This window comes from Anabrus simplex, chromosome 14, assembly GCF_040414725.1.
Source record: "Anabrus simplex isolate iqAnaSimp1 chromosome 14, ASM4041472v1, whole genome shotgun sequence".
Taxonomy (NCBI): Eukaryota; Metazoa; Arthropoda; class Insecta; order Orthoptera; family Tettigoniidae; genus Anabrus; species Anabrus simplex.
Genome location: NC_090278.1, coordinates 76,344,908 through 76,358,990, shown reverse-complemented (window position 1 = coordinate 76,358,990; position 14,083 = coordinate 76,344,908). Strand labels below are relative to the sequence as shown.

The following is a 14,083-nucleotide window of genomic DNA, read 5'->3' as shown; positions in this document are numbered from 1 at the left end:
CAGAGAAATGTGAGGAGCCAGTAGAACAATCGTCCTCTGCCAAGCGAGTGTCGTAATTTTTTTATTAGCTACGGTACGTTCACTACAATGGAGTAGGCGAATGCATTCAGTTTAATATGAACGGAAGAGAAATCTTGATTTAGGGCTATGCTGAGTTTAAATATGTTCATGTTACTGAGAGGATGGTTTAGCTCAATTTTGCGGGGAGAAACATATCGGCAAATAGGCCTAACGTATAATAAAGTGCGGGTTGCGGGGCAAGCATTCGTGGCCCAAGCGTACAGGATTGGATGATAAATGCAATGGATAAAATAAAAATTAAAAAAAGAGCACGAGAGTGCAAGTGCGAAGCACAGGGCAAGGGCACTCGGTAGGCATCACCGATCCTTGACCGAGACCACGGAGACCACGGGCAACAAACGGGCAGCACTTGTACTCGGCTCGGATTCTTATCTCTCTAATTTTCATAGAGATATAATACTTGGAGACTGTATCACTCCGTACTTCTAGTGTACAGCATTCTCTTTGGTGCACAGTAATACAAGATGGCAGATGTGTCTTCTGTCAATTGACTTGTAAACAGCAAGCATTGTTTTGTTTCATTAAACCTTTGTGAATTAAACTACGCAGGGACGGGCAGCAATCGATGCGGTTTAACTTTTGAAACTAATATCTATGGGATAACACGTATCTATTAATGGCCATTCACTGAAAAGCTTAAACATGTCCATAGTATTTTGTTGCCTTAAAAATTGTTTCGATGGCTTAGGATTTTCTCCTAACACAGCACCGAGAAGAGAAATTAATCCAATTGTCTTGGATACTGGGCATATGGGTTAGTGAGGTTTTGAGTTTACATATAGTGATAATAGGTAATTGTTTCCAGGTCGACTGTCAAACATTGTGGTTATGTTTTTCAGGTCATGAAGTAGTTATAGTGAAAAATGGTCAACGAATTTGCGGTAGCGGAGGTGCGTTGGCCAGTGCCCCATTAGTTCAAAGTAAATCATATTTTGAAGTCAAGATTCAACAATCTGGTAAGAAAAACAATGTACAAATTGTTTTTGGTGTCTCCATTGTCATATGTTACATAAAATCATTCCATTAACCATCACAATGAATTACGGACACCAAGGAGACAGCTCATTCTTTCCCTTCACTAGCTCTCAACTTCTGAGTATTTTGTTAACCACAGGATCCGAACTATGTGGAGGATTGCTTTGACTTATTTGTACTAGGCTACTTCTGTCATCTTTACCATAACCAAACCCCTTTTGACTAAATACTGTTCTCTTTTGCACTTGTCACTTGTAAATTTCTCAGTGCTAAGGCATTTTGGTTTGGCATTTTCAATTTCTAGTGTGTGTGTGTGTGTGTGTGTGTGTGTGTGTGTGTGTGTGTGTGCCCTGTAACTTCCTGAACTGACGCACACATTATATTGCCAGTATACTAATCTTTGGGGTGGGGAGCATTTATCCATGCTAACAAACCTCTCACAACAGAGCATGTATACATTTTATTATATAGACTACTCAGTTTTGTGTTTTATTACAGTATAATGGTATACTGTTTTCCCTCAGCATGAAGTACACAATTTAGGCATGTGAATCTTAGAAATTTACCTCATACAAAATGAAGAAGAGAGATGCTAGGTACGCACCGAGTGGTCCCGGAAATATATTTACTTTTATAGCAAAATATCAGATATGTACATCATTTTCTATAAATCCCAGGTGTTCATCCATTGCCATTGGCTGAAATTTATTAAATGTATCACTCCCAGAATTCAACACAGATAGATTTCATTACTATCTGCGCACTTTTTAGCAATAGATTTACACCCTAGTGCTGAAGCGGTCGACCTCGGCAATCTTCGAGATTCGTACCGGCAATATCTGAAACACAAACTATGAATCGCTTATGCATCGCTGTGCGATGTCTGGCGTACACTTTACGTACTAGTACTGTTGTTATTTACACAGCAAAGCCAAACTATAGAATTCACTCTAGGAATAAGATTCGCATTGAGAAATGTTATATAATGTGTGTGTGACACAGTTGTTGGCTTAAAATAACAAAGGTTTAGAAAATTCATATCGATCGATCATATTATCGATTCAATTCAGATTTCATTTCCATTCAGTTGGCAGTACTAACGGAACCGGAAGTGCTCCCTTCCTACTCCTCAAAACTGTACACAAATCTATCGCTAAAAAGTGCGCAGATAGTACCAACTACCACACAATAAAAACAGTGTCTACTCTGTGCAGGAACACACTCCTTTCAGGAGGCTCTGTGCTATACACCCCTGATGTGTTAGACCAAAGTGTTTGTCACTGTCCAGGATGTGTGCAGACTGACAATATATATATATCTTGGAGTGTTCTGTTAGCAGTTTGTGATCATATGATGAAGTAAGGCAAGTGACTAGGAGGAAGAGAGCTTAGTGCCGGTATCAGACTTGGCTATGGGGGAATTGTGTACCTTTGCTGTTGTGGTGGTATTGTGAAATATTATTTAAAACGAATGGGTAAATATTTTGGATAGTGGGTGCCAATTCACAGTTGTGATGAGTGGCAGGTAACACGGTCATCAACAACATCATAGCGTTAGTGCACTATGCATATGTTACTTTAGTCAGTACGCTGGTTTCAGAACAACTGAGTAAGGCGCGAATGAGAGGGAAGATGGTGTAATGTCAGTGTTGTTACAATGACAACTACCATGTGTATACATATGAAATATTACTATTGGTCGAGTTGGATAACTTCTGGTGAATGCCAGTGTCATCCATGGCTGCATGGTTTGGGTCACGTAGCTACCAGCTTGCATTCGGGAGATAGTGGGTTTTAAATCCAATGTTGGCAGCCTTGAAGATGGTTTTTCGTAGTTTCCTATCTTTACACCAGGCAAATTAAGGTCACAGTTGCTTCCTTCCTACTCCTAGCCTTTTCCCACCCCATCGTTGCCATGAGACCTATCTGTGTCAGTGCGTAAAGCAAATTTTAAAGGGAAAAAAACTTTGTTTTGCAATTTATGGTATAATTTTTCTATAAACAACTGGTATTGATAAGTTTTATTTTTTTTAAACATTTTATTTTATTTTTTTGTATTTCAGGTATTTGGGGTGTTGGCTTGGCTACACGCTCTGCTGACCTTCATCATGCCCCGGGTGGTCATGATAGTGAATCCTGGGTACTCTGCTGGGATGGTGTGTTCAGAAATAACAACACTGAAATCCAGAAGATTCAAGATGTTGCACAGGAAGGAGATATCTTGGTAAGGAATTCTGGTCTCTTCTTAATAAAGTCCATTATTCATCTATATAGGCCTATATAAAAGAACATGTCCTGACTGACTGACTGACTGACTGATTCATCATCACCGGGCCAAAACTATTGGACATAAAGAAATGAAATTTTGCGCCGCTAAGGGGGGTGAAAAATGGGGTGAATTTTTAAAATGAGTGTATCTATATCTCAAAACTTTAAACGTTTACATATGTAAAAATTGGTATTTAGAATCTCCTTTAAAAATAAAGACTCATATTTTTTTTGTTTTTGGAAAATCCCAATAGGAGGGGTGAAATAGGATGAAAAAGGTGTTGAATGCCTTTAATGAGGATACTTATATCTTGGAAATTGAAGATATTACAGACGTTAAAATTGGCATTTGGGATCTCCATTGAAAATAAAGGAATGCGTAATTTTTTTGGAAAATCCAAATGGGGAGGGGGAGTGTGAAAAGGGGGGTGAATTTTTAAAATGTGTGTATCTTTATGTCAAAACTTAAAAGTTTACAGATGTAAAAATTGATATTTAGAATCTCCTTTAAAAATAAAGACACTGTCGGCAGCCCTGAAGATGGTTTTCCGTGGTTTCCCATTTTCACACCAGGCAAATGCTGGGGCTGTACCTTAATTAAGGCCATGGCCGCTTCCTTCCAACTCCTAGGCCTTTCCTGTCCCATCGTCGCCATAAGACCTATCTGTGTCGGTGCGACGTAAAGTCCCTAGCAAAATAAATAAAATAAAGAAACACATATTTTTTGTTTTCTGAAAATCCCAATAAGAGGGGTGAAAAAGGTTGAATGCCTTTAACGAGGATATTCATATCTCAGAAACTGAAGATATTACAGACCTGAAAATTGGTATCTGCGATCTCCTTTAAAATAAAGAAACATGCATTTTTTTGTTTTTGGAAAATCCAATTAATGGGGTTAAACAGGAGTGACAAATTGGGGTGAATTTTTAGAAAGACTATATATACAGTATATCTCAGAGACAGAAAATATTACAGATGTAAAAATTGGTATTTGGAATCTCCTGTAAAATTAAAGCAACATAGGTGATTTGTTTTTGGAAAATCCACTTAACTGAACTAAAAAGGGGGTGAAATTTTAAAATGAAAATTTCTACAGTATATCTCAAAAACATGTTACAGAAGTGAAAAATGGTATTTTTACCTCTATTGAAAATAAAGAAACGTGTATTTTTGTTTTCGGTAAAACCACTTGGGTGGAGGGTCAAAACTGACTGAAAATGGGGTTGAATTCTTTTATTTAGGATACTGATATCTCAAAAACTGAAGACGTTACAGACGTGAAATTTGGTATTTGGAATCTGCTTTAAAATTAATGAAACGCGTATTGTCAGAAAATCCATAAATGGGGGGGGGGGGGAGGAGAAGGAATTGAAAAATTAATTGTATGAGGATACTTCCATCTAATAAAAACTGAAGTTGTTACAGACGTTAAACTTGATATTTGGATCTCCTTTAAAAACAATGAAAAACGTGTTTTGGAGGGGGGAAATCATCTTGGGGGCAGGAGTGAAAAGGAGTTGAATTCCTTTTATGAGGACACATATCTCAAAAACGAAAGATGCTTTACTATTAAAGAAACAAGTATTATTTGCCGGAAAATGCACTTTGGTGGGGGGGGAAGGTTGTGAAAAGAAGTGAAAAAAGTGAATTACTTGTATGGGGATACTTACATCTCAAAACTGAAGGTGAGAGACATGAAAATTGGAATTTGAAATCTCCTTTAAACATAAAGAAACACGTCCTCTTTTTTGTGGGGGGCGGGGTAAAATCAACCTAACGGCGGTGGGGTGGAAAAGAAGTTGAGATCAATTGATTTTACTGTTCGTAATGTACTTATTAGGAGCCTCCGTGGCTCAGGCGGCAGCGCGCCTGCCTCTCACCACTGGGTTCCGTGGTTCAAACCCCAGCATCTCCATGTGAAATTTGTGCTGGACAAAGCGGAGGCGGGACAGGTTTTTCTCTGGGTACTCCTGTTTTCCCTGTCATCATTCATTCCAGCAACACACTCGAATATCATTTCATTTCACTTGTCATGCATTAAGCATTGCCCCAGTGCGAGACAGGCTTCAGCAGCCGGCACAATTCCCATCCTCGCCGCTAGATGGGGGCTTCATTCAATCCATTCCGAACCCAGTCGAATGACTTCAGACAGGCTGTGGATTTTCAATGTACTTATTCTGATCACAAACCGATCATTTGTAATCTTTCCTGGGTTCGTTTTCAAGAGCCATCTTTTCTTTTGGAGAACATTATTTGATTACAGCAGATTCTCCTGGTATATAAATATAAATTAAAACAGATTTGAAATAAACGATAGGAATGATATTGACGGTGCAATTGTTCACCTCTATAATAAGGTCAATAATGCACGGAAGTATATCATTCGTATCGCCAGAAATCCCGCGCACTTGCCTACGCGCGACAATGGCGCTGGTCACATAGCCAGCAATGACAATGGCAGCAGATGTAATTTACTGCCAAGTAGCGATCTTGCATCTTGCTGTGGGGTCCTGAACATAAATAATAATAATAATAATAATAATAGTAATAATAATTAATGTTCTGGACTGTCTTCAAAAAAATGCGGACCGCGCTGGAAACTGGCCTTGGCCAGGTAATGACTACGAATGCAGTCCGGCCGCGGGTTCAGTACCGCCAAGGCACCCAAGACCACACCATGCCGGATCTCCTCCAGGATTTGATCCATATTAAAAATGCTTATAGGAAAAGATGGCAAAGATTTAGGGACTCAACTGACCGGGTGGAATACGTGGACCTAGCCCAGGAAGTACGAAATCGATTGCTGGAAAGAAAGATTTAAATTGGGAGGAACTTTGCCGTAACACTCAGAAAACGACTCAGATCGCGAATTTTGGCGGATTCTCTCAGAAAAAGAGTCAGATTGCGAATTTCGGCGATTTTTATGTAAAACGTTAAGCATTCAATTATAAATTTCAGTATAATACCGTAGCGAAGCACGGGTATCTTGCTAGTAGACTATAAACTTGTTCTGTATAACAGGATTATGATACTAGAGATTGTGATATCCCTATTTAAATGTATAGTTGTTTTCGTGATATGTTCATTATTAGTGAAAATTAACAAATAATAAACTGTGCCATTTGAGTCATCAGTCCATAGACTGGTTTTTTGCACTCCTCCATGTCACCCTATCCTGTGATAACCTGTCCATTTCTGCATAGCTGCTGTATCTTACATGTATCTGATTCTAATATTTTGCACAAAAGTCTTCAAAAACATATTTCTAATATGCATCTATGTTTAAAGTGAACACGTTTCTTAAGAAATGCTTGTGCTAGTCTGCATTTTACATCATAAATCCTTTTATTGTACTGCTCAAGAAACAATATTCTTCTGCTGGGCTGAGTGACTCAGACGGGTGAGGTGGTGGTGGTGGTGATTATTGTTTTAAGAGGAAGTACAACTAGGCAACCATCCTCTATATAACACTAATCAGAGAGAAAAAATGGATGGGGTCCGACACTTCGAAAAATGAAGGTATCGGCCAAAGGAAGACAAGGGCCACGAAGGGCGTGAAAATGAAAGACTCCCTAGCCCTCGCAAACCTAATAGCGTCGGGGTCGGAAAAGAACAAGAGTTGACCAAGTGAGGTCGGATAGGATAGATGAAAGCGAGGAGGCTGGCACAAGTAAGTGGAAGAAATGCCAGGACTCAGCTGAGGGCCCCGTGGTCGCCAACCCACGCTCCAAAGTTCAGAGCCCCTGGGGCTCAGACGGGTGAGGCGCTAGCCTTCTGACCCCAACTGAACAGGTATGATCCTGGCTCAGTCCGGTGGTATTTGAAGGTGCTCAAATACATCAGTCTTGTGTCAGTAGATTTACTAGCATGTAAAAGAACTCCTGCGGGACAAAATTCCAGCACCTTGCCATCATCAAAAGTTGTTAGTGGGACGTAAAAACAATAAAATTAATTATTACACTATTCTTTTACAAGGTGATTAATTTAAAAGTTCAGAGCGGAGTGCCGAGGATTAGGCACGCTGGGAAGTGGAGACGAGTGCAGTGCCCACCATGACAAGCAGGCATAGTCGGCTCAAAGAAGCGGCATGATTACGCCTATAGAAATTATACGAAACTGAACTCACCGGCTACATAGATGTTCTGGAAAAATGAGTAAATGAATAAACAAATAAATAAATCAACTAGGAAATTAAACTGAACTCACCGGTATTTACATATGATGCTGAAAGTGATCTCCTTCAGCTACAGTGCAAGCTTCACATCTTGTAATGAGATTTCGAAACAGACTTTGTAGTTCATGGACACCGATAGAACGCACAATGTTCCTAATTTCAATTTTTAATTCTTCTACAGTTCGAGTATTATTCCTGTAAACTTTTCCTTTAAGATTTCCCCATAGATAAAAATCACATGTGCTTAAATCAGGCGAACGAGGGGGCCATAAGCCTTTACTGATTATCTGATCATCATTGAACACTTCCTGTAACCATCGCATAGAGCTATGGGCCGTTGCGCTATCCTGCTGGAAATAGCCGTACGTTTTCTCTTCTTCAGTTAGTTCAGCAAAAAAAATGGTTCCAGAATATTGTGAATATAATGGTCAGAAGTAATCGTGTCCTGAAAAAACATCGGACCGATAATTCGTCAGGCACTGATAGCGCAACACACACCCACCTTCACATCATGCAAAGGTCTTGGCTGTAAAATGTGCGGGTTGTCTGTATCCCAGATTCTATTGTTCTGTGAATTGACATATCCACTCAAATGAAACCAGGTTTCGTTGCTCATAAAAAGAAAGTTTGGATCCACAATACCGTCATTCGTTAGCCAATTGCAAAATCATATTCTTGCATTGAAATCTGTAGGCAGTATGTTATGGACTGAATGAGTCCGATAAGATCGTAAATGTAACAATTTTGTTGCATTACATGCTGAAGAAGGTGAAATACCACTTTCCTGAGCTACTCTCTGAAGCGACTTGTGTGGACTGACCTGGAGTCTTGCCTGTATACACCTTCTAACCTCTTCCGTGTGAGAGCTGTTCTCCTTTGCTTCTTTTTCTTATTGCTTACAGAACCAGTACTACGCCACTTGCAAACGAGCTGATGCACGTAACGTTTCGATGGTACTGTCGCACCGGGAAATTATCTACGGAATTTTCGAAGGCACCTGATTTCTTCTTCTTGTGCAAAAAACATCCTACCAAAAATATTCTTTGCTCTATAATGCATTTAACCATCGTTGTAATATCCTCACAACACACCTTCAAAGTCCAATAGTTTCTAGCGAACTGAGGGACAGAGTGCTAAACAGCTGCACGCTGGCAGTGAACATTTCTTATCTCGCCAGTGTTGACACAAGCCATATGGCGCTTGCTCGGGAATTCCCTGTACTTCCTGTAAGACTTCATTTTCTAATAAAATATTTCCTGCATTACCTGCCTTATTTTGATTGCATTCCCTTAATTTTATTTTAGGTTTATTTATTTTGTACTTCTCCAAGATTGTGTCCATACCATTCAACAATTTTTCATCAAGCAAATGGATTCACAGTTTGGGTCACATAGCTGCCAGCTTGCATTCGGCAGATAGTGGGTTTCAACCTCAGTGTCAGCAGCTCTAAAGATGTTTTTCTGTGGTTTCTTATGTTCACACCTGGCTGTACCTTAATTAGGGCCACAGTCGCTTCATTTCCACTCCTAGCCCTTTCCTGTCCCATCGTCTCCGTAAGACCTATCTGTTTCAGTGCAACGTAAAAAGCAAATGGTAAATGTATATAGTGAGTTGGACCAGTTTGGATATGTCTGATTGTATGTTCTATCTCACAGGGTGTATCGTATGACCACATTGAGCTGAATTTCTACGTCAATGGAAAGAAAGTTGACTCGCCCCTGACAGGTGTAAGGGGACATGTATTTCCAGCTTTGTATGGTAAGTTCTTACTACTACTAGTAGTAGTGCTGTGTCCTTCAAGAATTTTGTTAAGAAAGAAACCATAATTTTAGTGTCGACTCATTAAATGTAATAGAAACTTTCCAGGCTGTCAGACACACAACAATTTCAAATGTAAATTGAAACACTATAAGCTTACCTGTAAAAATCATTCTTTGTATTCTTTGTATAAAATGCAAAATTCTGGTGGTATGCAACATACAATGCAAATGAGTGCAAAATTTTTAGATTAACATAATTTGAAAAAAGGAATTCCCTGTTTATTAAAATTACTTGCAGAATTTAGAATGAAATTTTGCTTCCACCTAGAATGAATTTGGCGAACCTGCAATGGACATCCCGAAGAAATAAACTGAAATTAGTATAACTGCAATCATATTTGGCTTTACCACTGAGGGTTACACAAATTGGATTTTGGAAACCGGTTTTCAGACAGTACTTTGCAAAACATTGAGAAACTTCTCTCCACACTAACGGATGTTAAGGGCGAAACTTAGAGAATTTCACCTTATTTTCTTGACACGCCATAAGCCCAAAAGCCCATACAGTATCATGCCTATAAGTACAAATGTAGTCGGGAAAAAAAAAAAAAAAAAAAAAAAAAAAAAAAAAAAAAAAGGCCATTAAGACCTGAAAAAAAGTCATAAAAATGGAGAAATAAAACTCACCCTTTTGTGGCCTATAACACCCAGAATGAACAAATATTATGTTTGGCCTCGTCTTCGGACTCCCAACAAAAAAAAAAAAAGGTCTTTTCCTCAACTTCCAAGCCCTTGTTTTCCTTGGATTCAGCCATAGTCCCATGGCTGTACTTGCATCGACGACTGTATTCAGCAATACCTGCAGGTCTGCCTGAGAGATGGTAATCAGGACAGCATCATCAGCATTGTTGACATTTACACCTTTTCTTCTCCGAGTAGATGTAGGAGAGCAGTTTTTGGTGATCGGAGTTTATTACAAAAGCAAGTTGTTCTATACATCTAATTATCTTCCTGTGTTTTGGCATCAAGTCAGGGGAATTTTTATGAACTTCAGTATGAGGGGTCATCTTCAGCAAAAAACACATGATTGTATACAATGCTTGTTAAAAATGTTTGGCTTGAAACATGTCTAATTGAAAGCTGATCTTAACTTGATGTGTATTATGTATTGATTGCACAATTTGACAATTTGTAAAAAATTCAACTGTCAATACAGATCAAACTTGAGATTAATAGTTTGTAAAGCAAGAATTTTTACAGAGAAAATCTTTTGAGATATATCACAATGCTTTAGTCACAGCACCCTGTACTTTCCTGTTAAATAGTACCATTACCACCTCACTGTAGCCTGCTGTTCATCTGTAGTTTGGGAGTATTGTTGAATGACTTCATCGTCATCTCTAGGAACTGTAGACTTTGCACTTTTAGCAGGAATCTTGTCTATGCTGATAAACTTTATTACGGACTTGGTTTTGCGTAGCATTGCCACGAGTAGTAAAAGTAACAAAGTCGTGAAAAATAGGAGCTATGAATGTCGAAACTTGGGAGCAATTTTCTCTCTTATCTTTAACTTCCCTATTGTTTCCCCTTCCCACTCATTGTGGAAGTAAATGAGTGCTTTGATCTCGATGAAATGGTGGTTCCTTACATTTTTATTTCAGTCGACGATGGTGCTATCCTCGATATAATCTTGGACAACTTCAGCCATCCCCCACCACCAGGTTTTGAGAAGATAATGCTGGAGCAGTCCCTACTCTAGCAGAGAAACTGAAGACTCCTCTTTGGCGGGGTGCATATACGTCCACGAGGTTGGAAGTCGGCATTGATGTCATCAGCCATATAGAGCTCTGTATTCTGTGTAAGTTGACAGAATGATGGTCACTCTGGATGGTGTCTTACCTTGTTGCTGTAATTATAAGATATAGAGACTAACAGTAATGCTGTATCATCAAACACCCAATTAACATCTAATTATAGAGAAACATGTGTAACTACCATATTCTAACTTTTGGTGATAGTGTAGTATTTCATTCCACAAAATCTGTTAGTTACATCTGTTTTCTTGCTGTTATCATGTATCATTGATCCCTGATGTCACAGATACACCAGTACTTCTCGTTTTTAAGGTTCCCGGTGCTCATTAACGTCGTCCGTCTGCAGTATCATTTGATGCACCTCTTCTGTCCCTATAAAATGAATGCAGATGAAAGTGAATTTCCTGATATTTTTGCAGTTCATGCTTTTATGTGAATAATATTGCTGGAAAGTATTTAGAATTGTTATTATAGAGATTGTTCATATGTACTGTTATTTGATGTAGTATTGCTCGGGCATTATCATTGAATTGTTTCTTGAAAATTATTCAGTTTTGTTTCTAAACTCTGTTCTAGAAGATATTTAAAAATAATACTAAATGAAAATGTGTGGAGATATTATTCAGATTCCCGGTTTCTTATCCTCCGATGACTTTTAATGAATGATGTATTGGCTAGATACTGCTTGGAAATCATAAATGGATTTATTTTGAAATTTAAACCGTCATTAATCTGAGAATTTATAGATGCAAATATCAGGACAGTTTGGCAAAAAAAATATTAAAAAGAGATGATGTAACATTGAAAAAATATCTTAAGGACCTAATCGAGCGCAACACTATTTATAACTAGCTAAATATCCATTCTTTGTATGGATTTATCAACAAGGATAAAAGTGGTTAGTGGCGTAAAATGAAGTGTGAATTGTAAACCCTCTAAATATATGAATCCTGAAACCTATGTACACAGTATTAAAAAGGTGGAAACAAAGAATATAAATACGATGGCGATGAACATAATCATAACAACAATAATAATTTTGTGCCCCTACCCGGCTACAGCTGGATAAAGGGAAATGATGATGATGATGATTATGATGATGATGAATAATTTTGTGTGGTTATTTCTAACCTGGTGCAGCACTTGAAAGGCAGACCCTCCAACAACTGCGGGGAGCATCTGCCGTGTATAGGAAACTGCGTCATTCTGTAATGTGTGGTGCGTAAGTTGCAGGGATGTTGCTTGAAAACCAGCATCCAAACATCTTGGAGGGTAAAGAAGACAAAGCTGACCCCAAAGAACTTGGTGTCAAACATTTTAAGGAGACCAGAGAACAGGGGTTTTTTTGCATCGCATTCCAGTACTTAATTTGCTACCTTGTTGATGATGTTTGTTCCGTCGGTTACTTTAGTTCTAGTGGTGGTTATCCTACAGTAGAGTGTAGACTGTGTATTATTGAGTGGAGCGGCCGTGCTTGCTAACACTACTGCAGCTATGGAGCCAAGTTCTGCATTTGGGAGACGATTGGGCTGGAACCCCACTGTTGGCTGTCCTGAGAATGATTTTCTGTGGCTTCCCATTTTCTCTTTGAGGCAAATGACGGGACAGTTTCTATTCATAGGCCACTGCCGTTTCTTTCCACCAGTATACTCAGAAGGTATCCCTGAGCAACCTCCAAAGTTTATTGGAGAAGTTCAGGTTCAACCTTTATATATGACTTGGATTTGACAGTCGTTTGTTTCTTTCTAGTATTTACCACCAGATTTGTTGTTTAATGCTCACAATGGTGACATGAAATTGCTCCCTATGTGCATTTAAGCTTGCTTAAATTCAAGAAACCTTGAAAGAACCTCTTTTTCTAGAAAAAAGATCCAGCAATTTTGTTTGCCTGGAAATCAGTAGCATTGGAAGTGGTATTATGCCATCATGATCATATTCCCATATTCTTCTTCTTAGGACGCCATCTCCGTACAAACGTTGGCAATTCTATTGGTTATGATTACCAGCAAAACAGTGGCTCAAAGAATTTCAATAAAAGTTCATCCATACTAGTGCCACAAGTCTTTAAGTCGGGAATTTCTCCATCCCCCACTGATGGTTGTCCTTCAGTTTTCTCCTCAGTTATGAGTTGGGAATGTTAATACCGATGTACCTGAGCTTTCGCTCCTTGATGGTTGTTAGCTCTTTTTTCTTATTTAACAAATTGAATTACTTGATTTATTAATTTGTTTTTCTGACACATTCCCTACCACAAACACTGTTCTCCTTGCCCAGTGTACTTGGCCCTCTGGTAGAGCAGTTCTCCCTCTTAACTCCTCCCCCATCTATTCACTCACAGTCACCTCCTCGCTCAGGAAGAGTAGGAACAATGGCTCAAGTAGATGGAGCTCACAACGTAATATTGAGAAGCTCAGGGTTTCAAATCCCTGCCCCATCACTCTAGATCTCTGTCATCAGGCAAACTTACGAGTAAATATTTAAGATGGAAAAAAAAAAATCTGAACTTGTTGATGTTGATTCTCTCTTGAAGAGTAGCAATGTAAGAGAAAAGGTATTATTTTCAGAGTGACCATCATGTTCTATGACGGATACTGACGTATAGGCTATATATGCCAGTGTCCGTCTTCTCCAGATCACGGCTGCCTAGTGAGTTCTATTTTGATTGCTGTGTTAATGATGTTTTTTTAATTGTATAGATTTAGTTTTTTGTGAATCTTGAGAAAAAAATTCTGTTTTTTTCTTATTTTCAGTACTTTTTAAATTTTTTATCCAGACAGGTTCTTAAAAATGTCTTCCGACACTTTGCATACACTTAAATTTTCTGATTGAAGTATCCAAGTTATCATTGTTTTCTCTGAACTTCAACTGAAAATGTATAAACGTTGGTCGTACGGTTAGGGTTGCACAGCTGTAACCTTGATTTTGGGATATAGTGGGTTCGAATCCCACGGTCGGCAGCCCTTTCTTGGTTTCCCATTTTCACATCAGGAAAATGCTACAGCTGTACCTCAG

At 38.8% G+C, this 14,083-nt stretch overlaps 1 protein-coding gene across 1 annotated transcript; it reads left to right on the top strand.

Annotated features, from left to right (window-relative positions):
• Positions 1-550: 550 nt before the first annotated feature.
• On the top strand, positions 551-12,135 carry LOC136885714 (SPRY domain-containing protein 7). The gene is made up of 5 exons (XM_067158438.2): positions 551-835; positions 921-1,037; positions 3,119-3,279; positions 9,153-9,255; positions 10,919-12,135. The coding sequence occupies exons 1-5, from the start codon at positions 724-726 to the stop codon at positions 11,014-11,016; spliced, it is 591 nt and encodes a 196-aa protein (XP_067014539.1). The 5' UTR covers positions 551-723; the 3' UTR covers positions 11,017-12,135.
• Positions 12,136-14,083: the final 1,948 nt, after the last annotated feature.